At 47.0% G+C, this 13,166-nt stretch overlaps 1 protein-coding gene across 1 annotated transcript in view; it reads left to right on the top strand.

Moving 5' to 3' along the window:
• LOC143138404 (uncharacterized) overlaps positions 1-12,667 on the top strand; it is a 19,538-nt gene extending 6,871 nt beyond the window's left edge. Inside the window, exons 10-26 of the mRNA XM_076298880.1 lie at positions 296-484; positions 1,376-1,629; positions 1,749-2,061; positions 2,355-2,422; positions 2,678-2,741; positions 4,410-4,547; positions 4,936-5,067; positions 5,568-5,641; positions 6,623-6,707; positions 6,983-7,073; positions 7,197-7,279; positions 7,627-7,722; positions 7,978-8,085; positions 9,657-9,770; positions 11,369-11,438; positions 11,868-12,019; positions 12,662-12,667. Of these exons, the coding sequence (XP_076154995.1) occupies positions 296-484; positions 1,376-1,629; positions 1,749-2,061; positions 2,355-2,422; positions 2,678-2,741; positions 4,410-4,547; positions 4,936-5,067; positions 5,568-5,641; positions 6,623-6,707; positions 6,983-7,073; positions 7,197-7,279; positions 7,627-7,722; positions 7,978-8,085; positions 9,657-9,770; positions 11,369-11,438; positions 11,868-12,019; positions 12,662-12,667 (2,037 nt within the window). The remainder of the gene's footprint in view (positions 1-295; positions 485-1,375; positions 1,630-1,748; positions 2,062-2,354; positions 2,423-2,677; positions 2,742-4,409; positions 4,548-4,935; positions 5,068-5,567; positions 5,642-6,622; positions 6,708-6,982; positions 7,074-7,196; positions 7,280-7,626; positions 7,723-7,977; positions 8,086-9,656; positions 9,771-11,368; positions 11,439-11,867; positions 12,020-12,661) is intronic.
• Positions 12,668-13,166: the final 499 nt, after the last annotated feature.

Below are 13,166 nucleotides of genomic sequence, written 5' to 3'. Positions count from 1 at the left end.
TGCCGCCTAGTGCAGGTAACTCTTTGTCATCTGCAAAATCTGTGTTTAAATACAGACATTTTTATTCAGTATGCCATTGAACATGCCTGATTCTGATGAATGTATTGCATCAGTGCTTGTGACAGAAGAATGAGTCATGCTTCACACATGCACAGGATCCTTACATATAATCCAAGGATATCTTCAGGCCCACTGTATGTTGTATGCATGCTGTGTATTAGCTGTGTAACTATCTATAGGAGCTGGTTTATAGGAGACGCAGTCTGATGCTCCTCGTGGTGATCCTACCCCTCAGGAGAAGGCGGAGCTACACCAGCGGGCGCAGGGCCTACAGCTGCAGCTGGAGCGGGCAGAGAGGGGCCGCGAGGGCTTCACAGACCAGGTGTGTGAGCTCCACACGGAGCTCGCCCAGGCCAAGACGCACGCCAGCCAACACCAGCGCCAACGCCTGCTCATGGAGGACGAAGTCCACACAGCCAGACAGGTCTCAGCCAATCACACCACTACAGCCAGACAGGTCTCAGCCAATCAAACCACTACAGCCAGACAGGTCTCAGCCAATCAAACCACTACAACCAGACAGGTCTCAGCCAATCACATCACTGCAGCCAGACAGGTCTCAGCCAATCACACGACTGCCTTCAGAGAACACTGCTGTTGTTAGCCAATCACAGGCAGGCATTAGTATCAGTAAAACTGATGTGTGCCCATGCTCTAAAGTATCACACAAGCAAATTTAAGTGAGGTGAATTCATAGCATTGTGCGTATGGAATGAGTATTAATATGAACTCTTTCCAAGTCTGTTCCTCCCTGATACCCACTTATCGGAACTCCCCCTATTACCGTCGGTCCCGTATTTCCGCTGTCTTGCGTGTATGTGTCACTTAATATCCATTTCTATACAAACCAAGACGGCGGATTCCTAAAGAAACGCAAGCACCCACACCATAGGTGTATCTAAATTAGCTATGTACCAAAAATGAAATTTTACCGTGACTCGAAGAGCTGTAAACAGTGTTGTAAGGCTCCGTGTACACATCCGCTTGGAGCTCCAGTGGAATTTTAATTTCATGACGAGAATTCTCGGTCTAACCATTCATGTGCCGTTGAAACGGCGTAAATAGGCGACCCATCAAGCCAGCACTATAACTCCGAGCGTGGTAAACAAAATCGGATATTTCAGGCAGTAAATGCTCCCGTTAAGAACCAAACCATATTTTGTTCAAATCTACATACCTATGGCTACTGAAAAATGTAAGGTTCATTTAGCAAATGTTATTTTAAAGTGCTAAAAATCATCGTTGTTTTAGAATTTCCGAACAAAAGTGGTGATAATTGGGGGTGTTACGATACACAGTTCAACTGTTTCTACAGCTGAGTGAGAAGTTGACCTCTGACCTTGAGACGGCGAGACAGAGATTGGAGGTCACCTTGAGCCAGCTGCATCACCTGGAGGCGGAGAAGGTCATCCACACCAATCAGATCGCGGCTCTGGAGGCTGAGCGCACACAGCTGATTGGAGAGAAGGAGGAGCTTATGAGCTCTGTCCACTGTCAGGGTCAGGAGGTCACGGTAGAGGAACACCTGGAGGTCATGAAGGAGCTGAGGGACAGGCTCCTAACTCTCAGGTGAGAGGGGTCAGAAGGGGTCATGGAAGACCTTTTAGCTTTGCAAAGCAGCCTTTTTGGCTGAGAAACAGTAGGTGAAAGTAGTCTTCTCTGATTGGTCACGTTGTTTTCCCCTGCAGTGAATCCCAGGATGCCTTGCAGCAGAAGAAGGAGGAGCTTGAGGCCTGTTGCCAAGGTCTGGAGGAACAGGCCTCAGTGAGAGAGGCGGAGCTACAGAGGCAGATGGAGGAGAGGCAGCGGCTGAAGGCTGGGTTATCTAAGGAGAAGGAGGAGCTGAAGAGGCAGGAGGCAGGGTTTTCTGTGGAGAGGGAGGAGCTGAAGAGGCAGGCCACCCACTGGAATGGGAGGTGGGAGGAGGTGGCCATGAAGCTCCGCCTCACGCAGGCAAAGCTGGAGGAAGCGCAGAGGGAGCACGAGCAGGAGGCCTGCAAAGTGAGCTCCTCCTCTCAGCTGTCATGTGACCAGTCAGCCACCCTATCACACAGATGCAATACTTCACTGCAGCTTTCTAATGAATACCAGAACCAGAGCAATTTAGGGTTATGCATACAAACCCTAATACAGACAAATGGTCAGGCTTCCTAGTTTTACATAGTGGCGACTGGATGTCCATATTTAAGAACTTCTCCCTGAATGTCTGGTGCATGATGATTGCTGATGAGATGTGCCCCACACTCAGGATGAGTGACCTCTGTGACCCCTGCTGTGTTTTCTGTATGTTTCAGCTGAGGGAGGAGGCCACTGGAATGTCACAGTCTGTCAGGACCCTTCAGACCGAGCTGCAGAGAAGCAAGTGAGTGGGAGGACGAGAGGAATAAAAGAAAGAGTGGATGAATGGATAGAAGAATGGATGGGTAAAGGAATAAAGGAATGAATGGATGAGTAAAGGAATGGATGGACAATTAAAGGAATGGATGGATGGGTAAAGGAATGGATGGATGAATGGATGGGTAAAGGAATGGATGGATGAATGGATGGTTAAAGGAATGGATAAATGAATAAATGAGTTGTTCCTGCTACTTACCTAACTGTCCATTTTCCCTGTAAGAGATGATGTTAGCCATCTCCTCAAGCAGAAAGCTCAAGTTGAAGATGCCATGGAGAAACTCAAGGTCAGACATGAAGCTTTTCATATTATAACAGTCAGTAATAATCCTCATGTCCTGCATCTAGGGTGGGTAAGTGTGTAGGTGGGTAAGTGGGTAAGTGGGTAAGTGGATAAGTGGGTAGGTGGGTAGGTGGGCAAGTGGGTAAGTGGGTAAGGTGGGTAAGTGTGTAGGTGGGTAAGTGGGTAGGTGGGTAAGTGGGTAGGTGGGTAAGTGGGTAGGTGGGTAGGGTGGGTAAGTGGGTAAGTTGGTAAGTGGATAAGTGGGTAGGTGGGTAGGGTGGATAAGTGGGTAGGTGGGTAAGTGGGTAAGTGGATAAGTGGGTAGGTGGGTAGGGTGGATAAGTGGGTAGGTGGGTAAGTGGGTAAGGTGGGTAAGTGTGTAGGTGGGTAAGTGGGTAAGTGAATAAGTGGGTAGGTGGGCAAGTGGGTAGGTGGGTAAGTGGGTAAGGTGGGTAAGTGTGTAGGTGGGTAAGTGGGTAGGTGGGTAGGGTGGGTAAGTTGGTAAGTGGATAAGTGGGTAGGTGGGTAGGGTGGATAAGTGGGTAGGTGGGTAAGTGGGTAAGTGGATAAGTGGGTAGGTGGGTAGGGTGGATAAGTGGGTAGGTGGGTAAGTGGGTAAGTGTGTAGGTGGGTAAGTGGGTAGGTGGGTAAGTGGGTATCGGAACATCACATATTACCAACCGTCACGTATGTCCAACCTCTTAAGTGTATGTGTCACTTAATATTAATTTCTATACAAACCAAGACGGCGGATTCCTAAAGAAACGCAAGCACCCACACCATAAGTTGATCTAAATTAGCTATGTACCAAAAATGACATTTTATCGTGACTCGAAGAGCTGTAAACAGTGTTGTAAGGCTGCGTGTACAAATCCGCTTGGAGCTCCAGTGGAATTTTGAATTGCTGACGAGAATTCTCTGGCTAACCGTTGATGTGCCGTGAGAAAGGTTGGGAATAAGCACCCACCAGCCCAGCACTAAACTCCGAGCGTGGTAAACAGAATCAGATATTTCAGGCAGTAAAAGCCCCTGGTAAGAACCAAACTAGATTTTGTTCAAATCTACACACCTTTGGCTACTGAAAAATGTAAGGTTCATTTAGCAAATGTTATTTTGAAGTATTAAAAAACATTGTTGTTTTAGAATTTTCGAACAAAATGGTTGGTAATTAGCATGTTTACAATAGGTGTGTAAGGTGTGTAAGGTGGGTAAGTGGGTAAGTGGGTAAGTGGGTAAGTGGGTAGGTGGGTAAGTGGGTAAGTGGGTAGGTGTGTATGGTGGGTAGGTGGGTAAGTGGGTAGGTGGGTAAGTGGGTAAGTGGGTAGGTGTGTAAGGTGGGTAAGTGGGTAAGTGGGTAGGTGGGTAAGTGGGTAGGTGGGTAAGTGGGTAGGTGGGTAAGTGGGTAGGTGGGTAAGTGGGTAAGTGGGTAGGTGTGTAAGGTGGGTAAGTGGGTAAGTGAGTAAGGTGGGTAAGTGGGTAGGTGTATAAGGTGGGTAAGTGGGTAAGTGGGTAGGTGGGTTGGGTAGGTGGGTAAGTGGGTAGGTGGGTAAGTGGGTAAGTGGGTAAGTGGGTAGGTGTGTAAGGTGGGTAAGTGGGTAAGTGAGTAAGGTGGGTAAGTGGGTAGGTGTATAAGGTGGGTAGGTGGAACTGAATGTCTGTCTGTGCTGACTAGAGCCATGCTGACCAGAGCCATGCTGACCAGAGCCATGCTGACGCCCAGCTGAGGGCCGAGGTGGAGACGCTCAAACAGCAGCTGAAGAACGAGAGACTCAGGAGTCAGAGGGAGCGGCAGGAGCATACAGACAGTCAGGTGTGTGGCCATACAGGTGTGCTGTGTGTGCAGGTGTGTTGTGTGTGCAGGTGTGCTGTGTGTGCAGGTGTGTTGTGTGTGCAGGTGTGCTGTGTGTGCAGGTGTGTTGTGTGTGCAGGTGTGCTGTGTGTGCAGGTGTGTTGTGTGTGCAGGTGTGTTGTGTGTGCAGGTGTGCTGTGTGTGCAGGTGTGTTGTGTGTGCAGGTGTGTTGTGTGTGCAGGTGTGCTGTGTGTGCAGGTCTTAAGAGTGTTGCATGTTGTAGTTGTGAGTGTTGTGTGCTCTGGTGTATGTTGTCTCAGGTGTGTGTTGCATAATTGTTGTGTGTGTTTTGTCTTAGGTATGCATTGTATGTTATGTTTGTGTGTGTGTGTGTGTGTTGTGTGGGCAGGTGTCTCTGGAGCAGGTGGATCGTGAGCTGGCGCAGGTGAGGGTGGAGCTTGAGCAGGTGTGGGACATGCTCCGCCTCCGAGACTCAGCACTAGAGGAGCAGCAGCAGGAGCTGCAGTCGGCCAGGAGCCAGGTGAGGGGGGACAGGTGAGAGGACAGGTGAGGGGACGGGTGGAGGGGCACGTGGGGGGACGGGTGGAGGGGCAGGTGGGGGGACGGGTGGAGGGGCACGTGAGGGGACGGGTGGGGGGGCACGTGAGGGGACGGGTGGGGGCAATTTCAGGAGAGGACAGGTCAGGTGTGTTAAATGTTTCAAATGTAAAGCACTTTGAGCTGCATTCTGTGTATGAAAGGTGCTATACAAATAAAGCTTATTATTATTATTATTATTATTATTATTATTATTATTATTATTATTATTATTATTATGCAAGTTAGAGGAACACTCTAATGATGATGAAGATGCTGAAGACAGGAAAGTCATCAGACTGTTCCATATGTGCTATTTACAGAGCATTTTCTCATCTCATCTCTCTCATCTCAGTGCATGTCATCAGACTGTTCCATATGTGCTGATTACAGAGCATTTTCTCATCTCATCTCTCTCTCTCTCTCTCTCTCTCTCTCTATCAGGCGTCTCAGCACAGCTGTGAGTTGGAGAGACTGAGACAGCAGTTGGCAGACAGGGAGCAGGAACTTAAAGACAGGTACACTGGTCTGTCCTCACTGTCCTCTCCCCGTTCGTTCCTCAGATAGGAGCATGAACTGTAGATGACTTTCTGCTGGACAGGAGGCGGTATTTTAGGACTTTAATAGCTTAATAATTTAACTTTAATAGCATTAGTTGTTATCTTTGTGGTCTGGGATTATATGTCTCCCAGATTATTTAATGGGAACTACTCCCCCCCCACACACACACACACATACACACCCGCACATTGTAGCCACACCGCCAGTCACAATCCCCTGTGTTAGATGTTCATTCAAGTTCGTGACATGGCAAGTTTCCCAGACAGATTAATGCTGCCCTGGACAGAAAAGTGATTTCATTCAAAATGTTTAAATCCCTGTTGGAGACACAACCCCAAAATCCCATCACTCCTGCCCTCTTCTGCCCCGTGGTAGAGTGGATGGCATCACTACTGCCCTGTGGTGAGGTGGGTGGCACCACTATTGCCCTCTCCTGCCCCGTGGTGAAGTGGGTTACACCACTATTGCCCTCTCCTGCCCTGTGGTGAGGTGGGTGGCACCACTACTGGCCCGTGGTGGAGTGGATGGCATCACTACTGCCCTCTCCTGCCCTGTGGTGAGGTGGGTGGCACCACTACTGCCCTGTGGTGAGGTAGAAGGCATCATCTGTGTTTGAATTTCGTGTAATGGTGTGAGTCTGTGTGCCTCCTGGTCTAATGCGTAAGGTCAACACCCTTCCTGCTTTACGGTCAGACAGCTCCTGGTCTGACATGTGGTGTGTGTTACTGTGGACTGTCGAGGAATGTCCCTCTTCGGCTGTGATGTGAAGGTTCCTTCGTGTATGTGTGTATGTATGTGTGTGTGTGTATGTGTGTGTGTGTGTGTGTGTTTGTGTGTGTTTGTGTGTGTGTGTGTGTTTGTGTGTGTGTGTGTGTATGTGTGTGGTAATTCTGTGCCGAGCTATGTATGCTATGTATGTCTCTGTATGTTGTGTCCAGGGAACGTGCTCAGGGCAGTGTGGAGAGGCAGAGAGAGACGGAGAGAGTTGAGGCCCTGAGGACCATCACAGCACTACAGCACCAGGTACACACACTCACACACACATCATCATCATACACAGCAGGACACACACACTCACACACACACATCATCATACACAGCAGGACACACACTCTCACACACACACATCATCATACACAGCAGGACACGCACACTTACACACACTGACGACACACAGAATGGAATGAAGTTTGTGTTTGACTGTCATGTTCTGTGTGTGTGTTCATGTTTGTGCACGTGTGTGTGCATGTGTATGTGCGTGTGTGTATACGTGGGTGTGTGTGTGTGTGAGTGGCTAGCTTGCTGAGTTAAGCAGGTCCAGTGTGAGAGGGCAGGAGGGTGGTGAGGAGGCTGCTGGAGAGGTGGAGTCCCTAAGAGCCCAGCTGGAGGGTGAGAGGCTGGGGAAACATTAATTATCTATTTCAACTCAATGTGGTACACACATATAAACTTATAATTCTTAACCACACCCGTGTGTGTGTGTGTGTGTGTGTGTGTTGTCTCTGGCCACAGAAACTAGGAAGCGATCCGAACAGCTCCAGCAGGAGAGAGACCAGGCGGTGCAAAAGCTGCGGAGTCTGAAAGAGGTCCTCCAGGTGATATCCCACAATGCATTGCACACTATCCATGTATTCCTTTAATTAAAAAGTGCTATCTGACTCATGTTCAGTGCTATCTGACTCATATTGAGTGCTATCTGACTCATGTTCAGTGCTATCTGACTCATGTTTTGTGTTTAGTGCTATATGACTCATGTTCAGTGCTATCTGACTCATATTTTGTGTTCTGTGCTATCTGACTCATGTTCAGTGCTATCTGACTCATGTTTTGTGCTATCTGACTCATGTTTTGTGCTATCTGACTCATGTTCAGTGCTATCTGACTCATGTTCAGTGCTATCTGATTCATGTTCAGAGCTATCTGACTCATATTTTGTGTGCAGAACAAACCTGAGAGAGGCCCCCCCTCTGAGAGCAGGAGGGAGAAGATGGCGGCACCTGCTGACCCTGACCAGCAGAGGAGACTGGTCACTGAGCAGGTCAGAGATGGGTTGTGTGTGTGTGTGTGTGTGTGTGTGTGTGTGTGTGTGTGTGTGACTGAGTGCGGTAGGTCGGTTATGGGTTGGATTGGGATGGATCACAATTACCGTATAGTAAAACACCTTGCAGTGTGTGTGTGTGTGTGTTTGTATGCTTATGTGTATGTGTGTATGTATCTGTGTGTGTGTGTGTGTGTGTCTGTGTGTGTGTGTTTACCTGTATGTTGAGTGTAAAGGCCTCCCGTGTGTCCCCAGCTGAAGAGCCTGTTTAAGGAGCGGGAGCAGCTCAGTGGACAAGGGTCAGACAGGTCACCTGGCGCCCACACACGGGCAGGCTCACCACAAAGGTCAAGGGTCATCAAGGTGAGATCATGTGCACACACTCATGTCTGTGTCGTCAGAGACGGTTGATAAAGAGTTAACTATAGAATCTTTGGTGTCGTCCTACTATCACTGAGAGATGACAGAGATTGATCAGCCCCTCAGTACGGTGTACATTTTAGGACCTCCTCAGCTGTCAGAGTCAGGTCTCAAACTTGACAGTGTTTTTCCTGAGACCTGATGTCCTTTTATCTGATGTCTAACACCTGACTCTGACAGCTGAGGATGTCCTAAAATGTACACCGTACCTCAGTTGTGTTTCACCACGTCAGAGCACTTTTATGTGTTAAAGTTGAGATGAAACATGAAGGCTAAATCACGTGCGCCAGGACAGCTAGACTGAGGGCTAGTCCAAATCTTTTTTTTCCTCCGTCTTCCCTGGAACCGTATCAAGAATATTTGCGTCCAAACGGATCCATCTCAACACAACTCAACATGTTACTTCATATCCTAGGCCTATAGGTGGCACTGTTTCTCTTACAGAAATTGACCAAAGCTTGCGCGCTGTAGGCTATACAAACAGACAGAATAGGCTAGGACGAACATGGCTAGTGCAAGGAAACCAGAATTGTTTGTGTGGACTGATAGTGAACTGCCAACTGAAGTCAACTGTAAAACTAATAAACTTCATTTTTACAGTTTGTGCAGGGTGCAGTCCTGTCCTTTATTTAGCTAACGCAGGTACAAATAATCTCCTTTACTTTCTTTGGTTGCAGGATAGTCCGCGATTCACATTAGTTTTGGCTATCACCGCAAATGCATAGGCTACTAAACGCTAGGTCTACCCAAGTTAGGCTATTCTGTTGCCACATTTATAATATTGCTATAATACCTTCGTTAGTAACAGTCGATACTTTTGCCTGCATCAAATCGCGCATTCGCATTTAGTGCGCATCTACCATAGGCTTAACATGAGTTACGCGTCTTTGTATGCTCATATCTGACTTCACTAGACTATGAATGCATTTATTTATGTTGTAAGACATGTAAAATAAATGAATGACACCGGCACTACGCACAAATTAATTTAAATGTACACCGCACTTCCCTAATAACTTCTGACTAGTTCTCTCGCGTCACCGACGATAGCTAGAAATGCATCAAGAAAACACAGGGAAAACACTGTTCAGTTCACCAAATCATGATAATGATCTTCTCATGAAGTCATGAGAATGAGTCATGATTGGTGCTGCGCAGCACCAATCTAATCGTAGGTAATGTCATGTATGAAAACTAGTATTGTTAGGCAATACTATAAGTGTCAAGTCCAGGGCAGCTGAGGTGTGGCGATGACATCATCAATAGGCAGGTATGCGGTTTCGCCGTCCAAACGAACTCACAAGGGCTACGGTTTCAGATTTTTCCACCCTGGAACCAGGTTTCAAAAAAGTGCGGTTTCGGGCAGTGCGTTTACAGGATTCGTTTGGACGATCGGCCAAGACGAAGCAAAACCGGTGCGTTTAACCCAAAAAGCGTCTCCGTGTGGATGGGGCCTGAGGCAGCAGTCACACTTCACTGTGCTCACTGGTGTGCTTCCCCCACGTGTCCTGCAGGGGGCGCTGGAGAAGAGGCTGGAGCGGGAGCTGCTCCAGGACTCAGATGACCAGCAGGGGGCAGCACAGACTTCAAACACTGGACAGTATGGAGGAGAGGGTCCTCAGGAACAGGTACACACACACACACAGACATACATTAACCCACAGATGGCATTTATATACACAATTACACATGCCACTCATACAAACAATTTAACACACCCGCCAGTGGCCAAGTTAGTGTGTGATTAAACACACTCCTATCTGTGGTAATCTAGATCAGACACACTCATGTGTATGTCTAAGTCAGAGTCTAGTCTGAATGATGGTGTGTGTGTGTGTGTGTATATGTGTGTGTGTGTGTGTGTGTGTGTAAAGAGAGTAGTAGATAAGGATGGCAGTGGTCCTATCATCATCGTCATGTGGCGGTGATATCCCTTAGGCTGTGTGTGTGTGTGTGTGTGTATGTGTGTGTATGTGCATCTGTGTGTATGTATGTGTGTGTGTGACAGTGAGATCCTCCGGACTGTACTCTGATAAGAGGCTTTGCAGCTGGACAGCAAGGAGGGGACCTGGTCAAAAGCTGGATAATACACATTTGACACTCCCTGGAGAAGCAGCTGGAGTGCACTCACACACACACACACATACAGGAGAGGGTTAAACATAGAGCTGCATCCACACCACTAATCTGTAGCTGCCAGGACACTGTAAGCAGTCATACTTAAAGACTGTGTCTATGTTCCCAGGAGTGGATTAGAGTGTGTGTGTGTGTGTGTGTGTGTGTGTGTGTGTGTGTGTGTGTGTGTGTGTGTGTGTGTGTGTGTGTGTGTGTGTGTGTGTGTGTGTGTGTGTGTGTGTGTGTGTGTGTGTGTGTGTGCGCGCGCGCGGCGTGTGTTTAGAGTGTGTGTACCCTAGAGTGTGTGTGTGTGTGTGTGTGCAGCATGTGTTTAGAGTGTGTGTACCCTAGAGCAGGGGTTCCCAAACTTTTCCATGACAAGGCCCCCCAAATACCACTAGGTTCTGGCCAAGGACCCCCTTGATGTGTTATTAAACCCATCGACAATACTACGGCAAATGTAAAAATACATTAAGCTAATCCTAATAATTATTTTAGCCACAAGCACTTCGCGATGGAGCATACAGTGTGTAAAAATTGCATTTGGGGCTTTCTGCTTGCTATATGAGAGTTATCACTCTACTATTATTCCCAGTCATAATCATGGAAAATATAATGTTCAGATAATGTGACAAATTATTATAATGGCATTGTATAACAACCCTCATAGTAATAGGTATATTTTAAAATTTTCAAATGTATTTATTTGTTGCTTTTATTTTTCCTTCCAACTTGCTGAGGCCCCCCTGGCACCCCCTCGCGGCCCCCACTTTGAAAACCACTGCCCTAGTGTGTGTGTGTGTGTGTGTGTGCAGCGTGTGTTTAGAGTGTGTGTACCCTAGTGTGTGTGTGTGGTGTGTGATTAGAGTGTGTGTATCCTAGAGTGTGTGTGTGGCGTGTGTTTAGACTGTGTGTACTGCTGGGTAACTCACCCCCTGGAATGAAACACACTGTGTTGGGATGAGTGTGCAGCAGCTGACCGGCAGTGTGTCCTCCTACTCAGATGTCCGCCGTGAGTGTGATGAGTGTGTGTGGCGTGTGATGAGTGTGTGTGTGTGTGTGTGGCGTGTGATGAGTGTGCAGCTGACCGGCAGTGTGTCCTCCTCCTCAGATGTCCGCCGTGAGTGCGATGAGTGTGGGTGTCAGCGGTCTAGAACACCAACGCAACAACCTCCTCAGAGGTGACCGACCGGATCGGGTCCAATCAGGAAATAAATCATAGCATGATATAGGAGCATCCAAACACACTCTTATACATGTGTTCAAATGAGTCTGTGATTGGGGGCTTGCACTTGGGTGTGTGTGTGTGTGTGTGACTTTATGTGTGAATACGACAGTGTGATTACCATCTCACCTACACTTGAATCTACTTCTGTGATTGCTTGGTTTACAAGTCATCTTATCTAGCATGTGTGAAACACTTCCCTTATTTGCCTTCAATGTCTTCTTCTTGATTTAGCCGTTAGCTTGCATTGTGTCTCTCTTATAATGTGCTCTGGGTGAAAGTGTCTGACAAATGACTTGAATTTAATTTAAATGTGCTGTAACTGATAAAAAAAGCTGTTTTTGTGAAAAAGTTGGAGTGTGATGATGTCATTATTCTGATGTAGCCACAGTGAAGTTCCGTGAGGTCCCAGCAGCAGAGATTCGAAACCATGGCAACACCCCGGCAGCCATTCTTTTGTCATATCAGGACTGTGGCCATGATGAAGAGAGAAACACACACTCCCACGGCGAGGACGGAGCGTATCTGGCCACACAGGTGTGTGTGTGTGACTCCCAAGAGGAGGAAGAGGAGGATGAGGATGAAAAGAAGATGATGGAGGAAAAGTAACTAATCAGCAAATGAGACTATTTTCTTAATAACTCAAGTTTTTTTTAATGACAAGTTTTTTTTTTGTTTTTTTTTTAAATACTAAATTGTTTTGGGTGTTTGAGAGAGGTGATGAGCTCCGTTTAAACAGCATGTTGAACTGACACTAACCTGGGTCTAGCACATTGGCATACTAACCCGGGTCTGTCACAGTGGCATACATCTAATCAGGACTTGGAGTTCGATGGAAACCATGCAGCACAGCATGCTTAATATGTGTGAGAATGACACACGTTAACACACTACACACACACACACACACACACACACACACACACACACACGCGTGCACACACACACTCTTACTCACACACTCACTCACACACACACACACACACACACACACACACACACACACTCACACACACACACACGCACACACACACACACATATATATTTAGGCTAGATTTGAGCCCCAGTCACAACTGTGTGACGTTGTGAGAAAGACGAGAGGGTTGACCTCAACCCTACTATATACTCGCCGTTCCCGACCTGTAGCGCGACAATGTGACGTCATGTGTGTCCACTAGCTCTAGTAAATGTGTGATGTGAAGCTTGTCTTTGTCCTTGTCTTTTTGGGGGGCCTGATCCGTGGACAGATCTATCACATAATGTCATCTTATCAGCAAGAGGCCAGTGGGATAGGCTGTTTCAGAGTTACTGCTGCCTTACCACTATATACACTACACTATACTACACTACGATATACTATATTATACTGTTCTACACTATACTATGAATACTTGCCCAACTGCCCCCCCAACACACACACACACACACACACACACACAGAGTAATATATTTCCTTTGGAAAAAGCAAAGTAATTTGATAGTCAGTAATTTCTTTTTCTTTGGAAATACAGTAATTTCTGTCTTTGGCAAAATCAGCTTTTTCAAAACTCCATGTACATCTGGTGGTCATTGTATTTTGCTTCTTTTTTCTTGTTGGCTATAAAATAATGTATTCACAACAGCAAATTATTTGGCCAAATGATTTTGGTTTCAATATTGCTTACATGTTTACTATGTATATCA

Source organism: Alosa pseudoharengus, unplaced genomic scaffold (assembly GCF_046254945.1).
Source record: "Alosa pseudoharengus isolate Yale_2024_CS ecotype anadromous, Long Island Sound unplaced genomic scaffold, YU_APseudo_1.1 YU_APseudo_1.1_scf_10, whole genome shotgun sequence".
Taxonomy (NCBI): domain Eukaryota; kingdom Metazoa; phylum Chordata; class Actinopteri; order Clupeiformes; family Clupeidae; genus Alosa; species Alosa pseudoharengus.
This window is presented reverse-complemented; position numbering and strand designations above follow the sequence as displayed.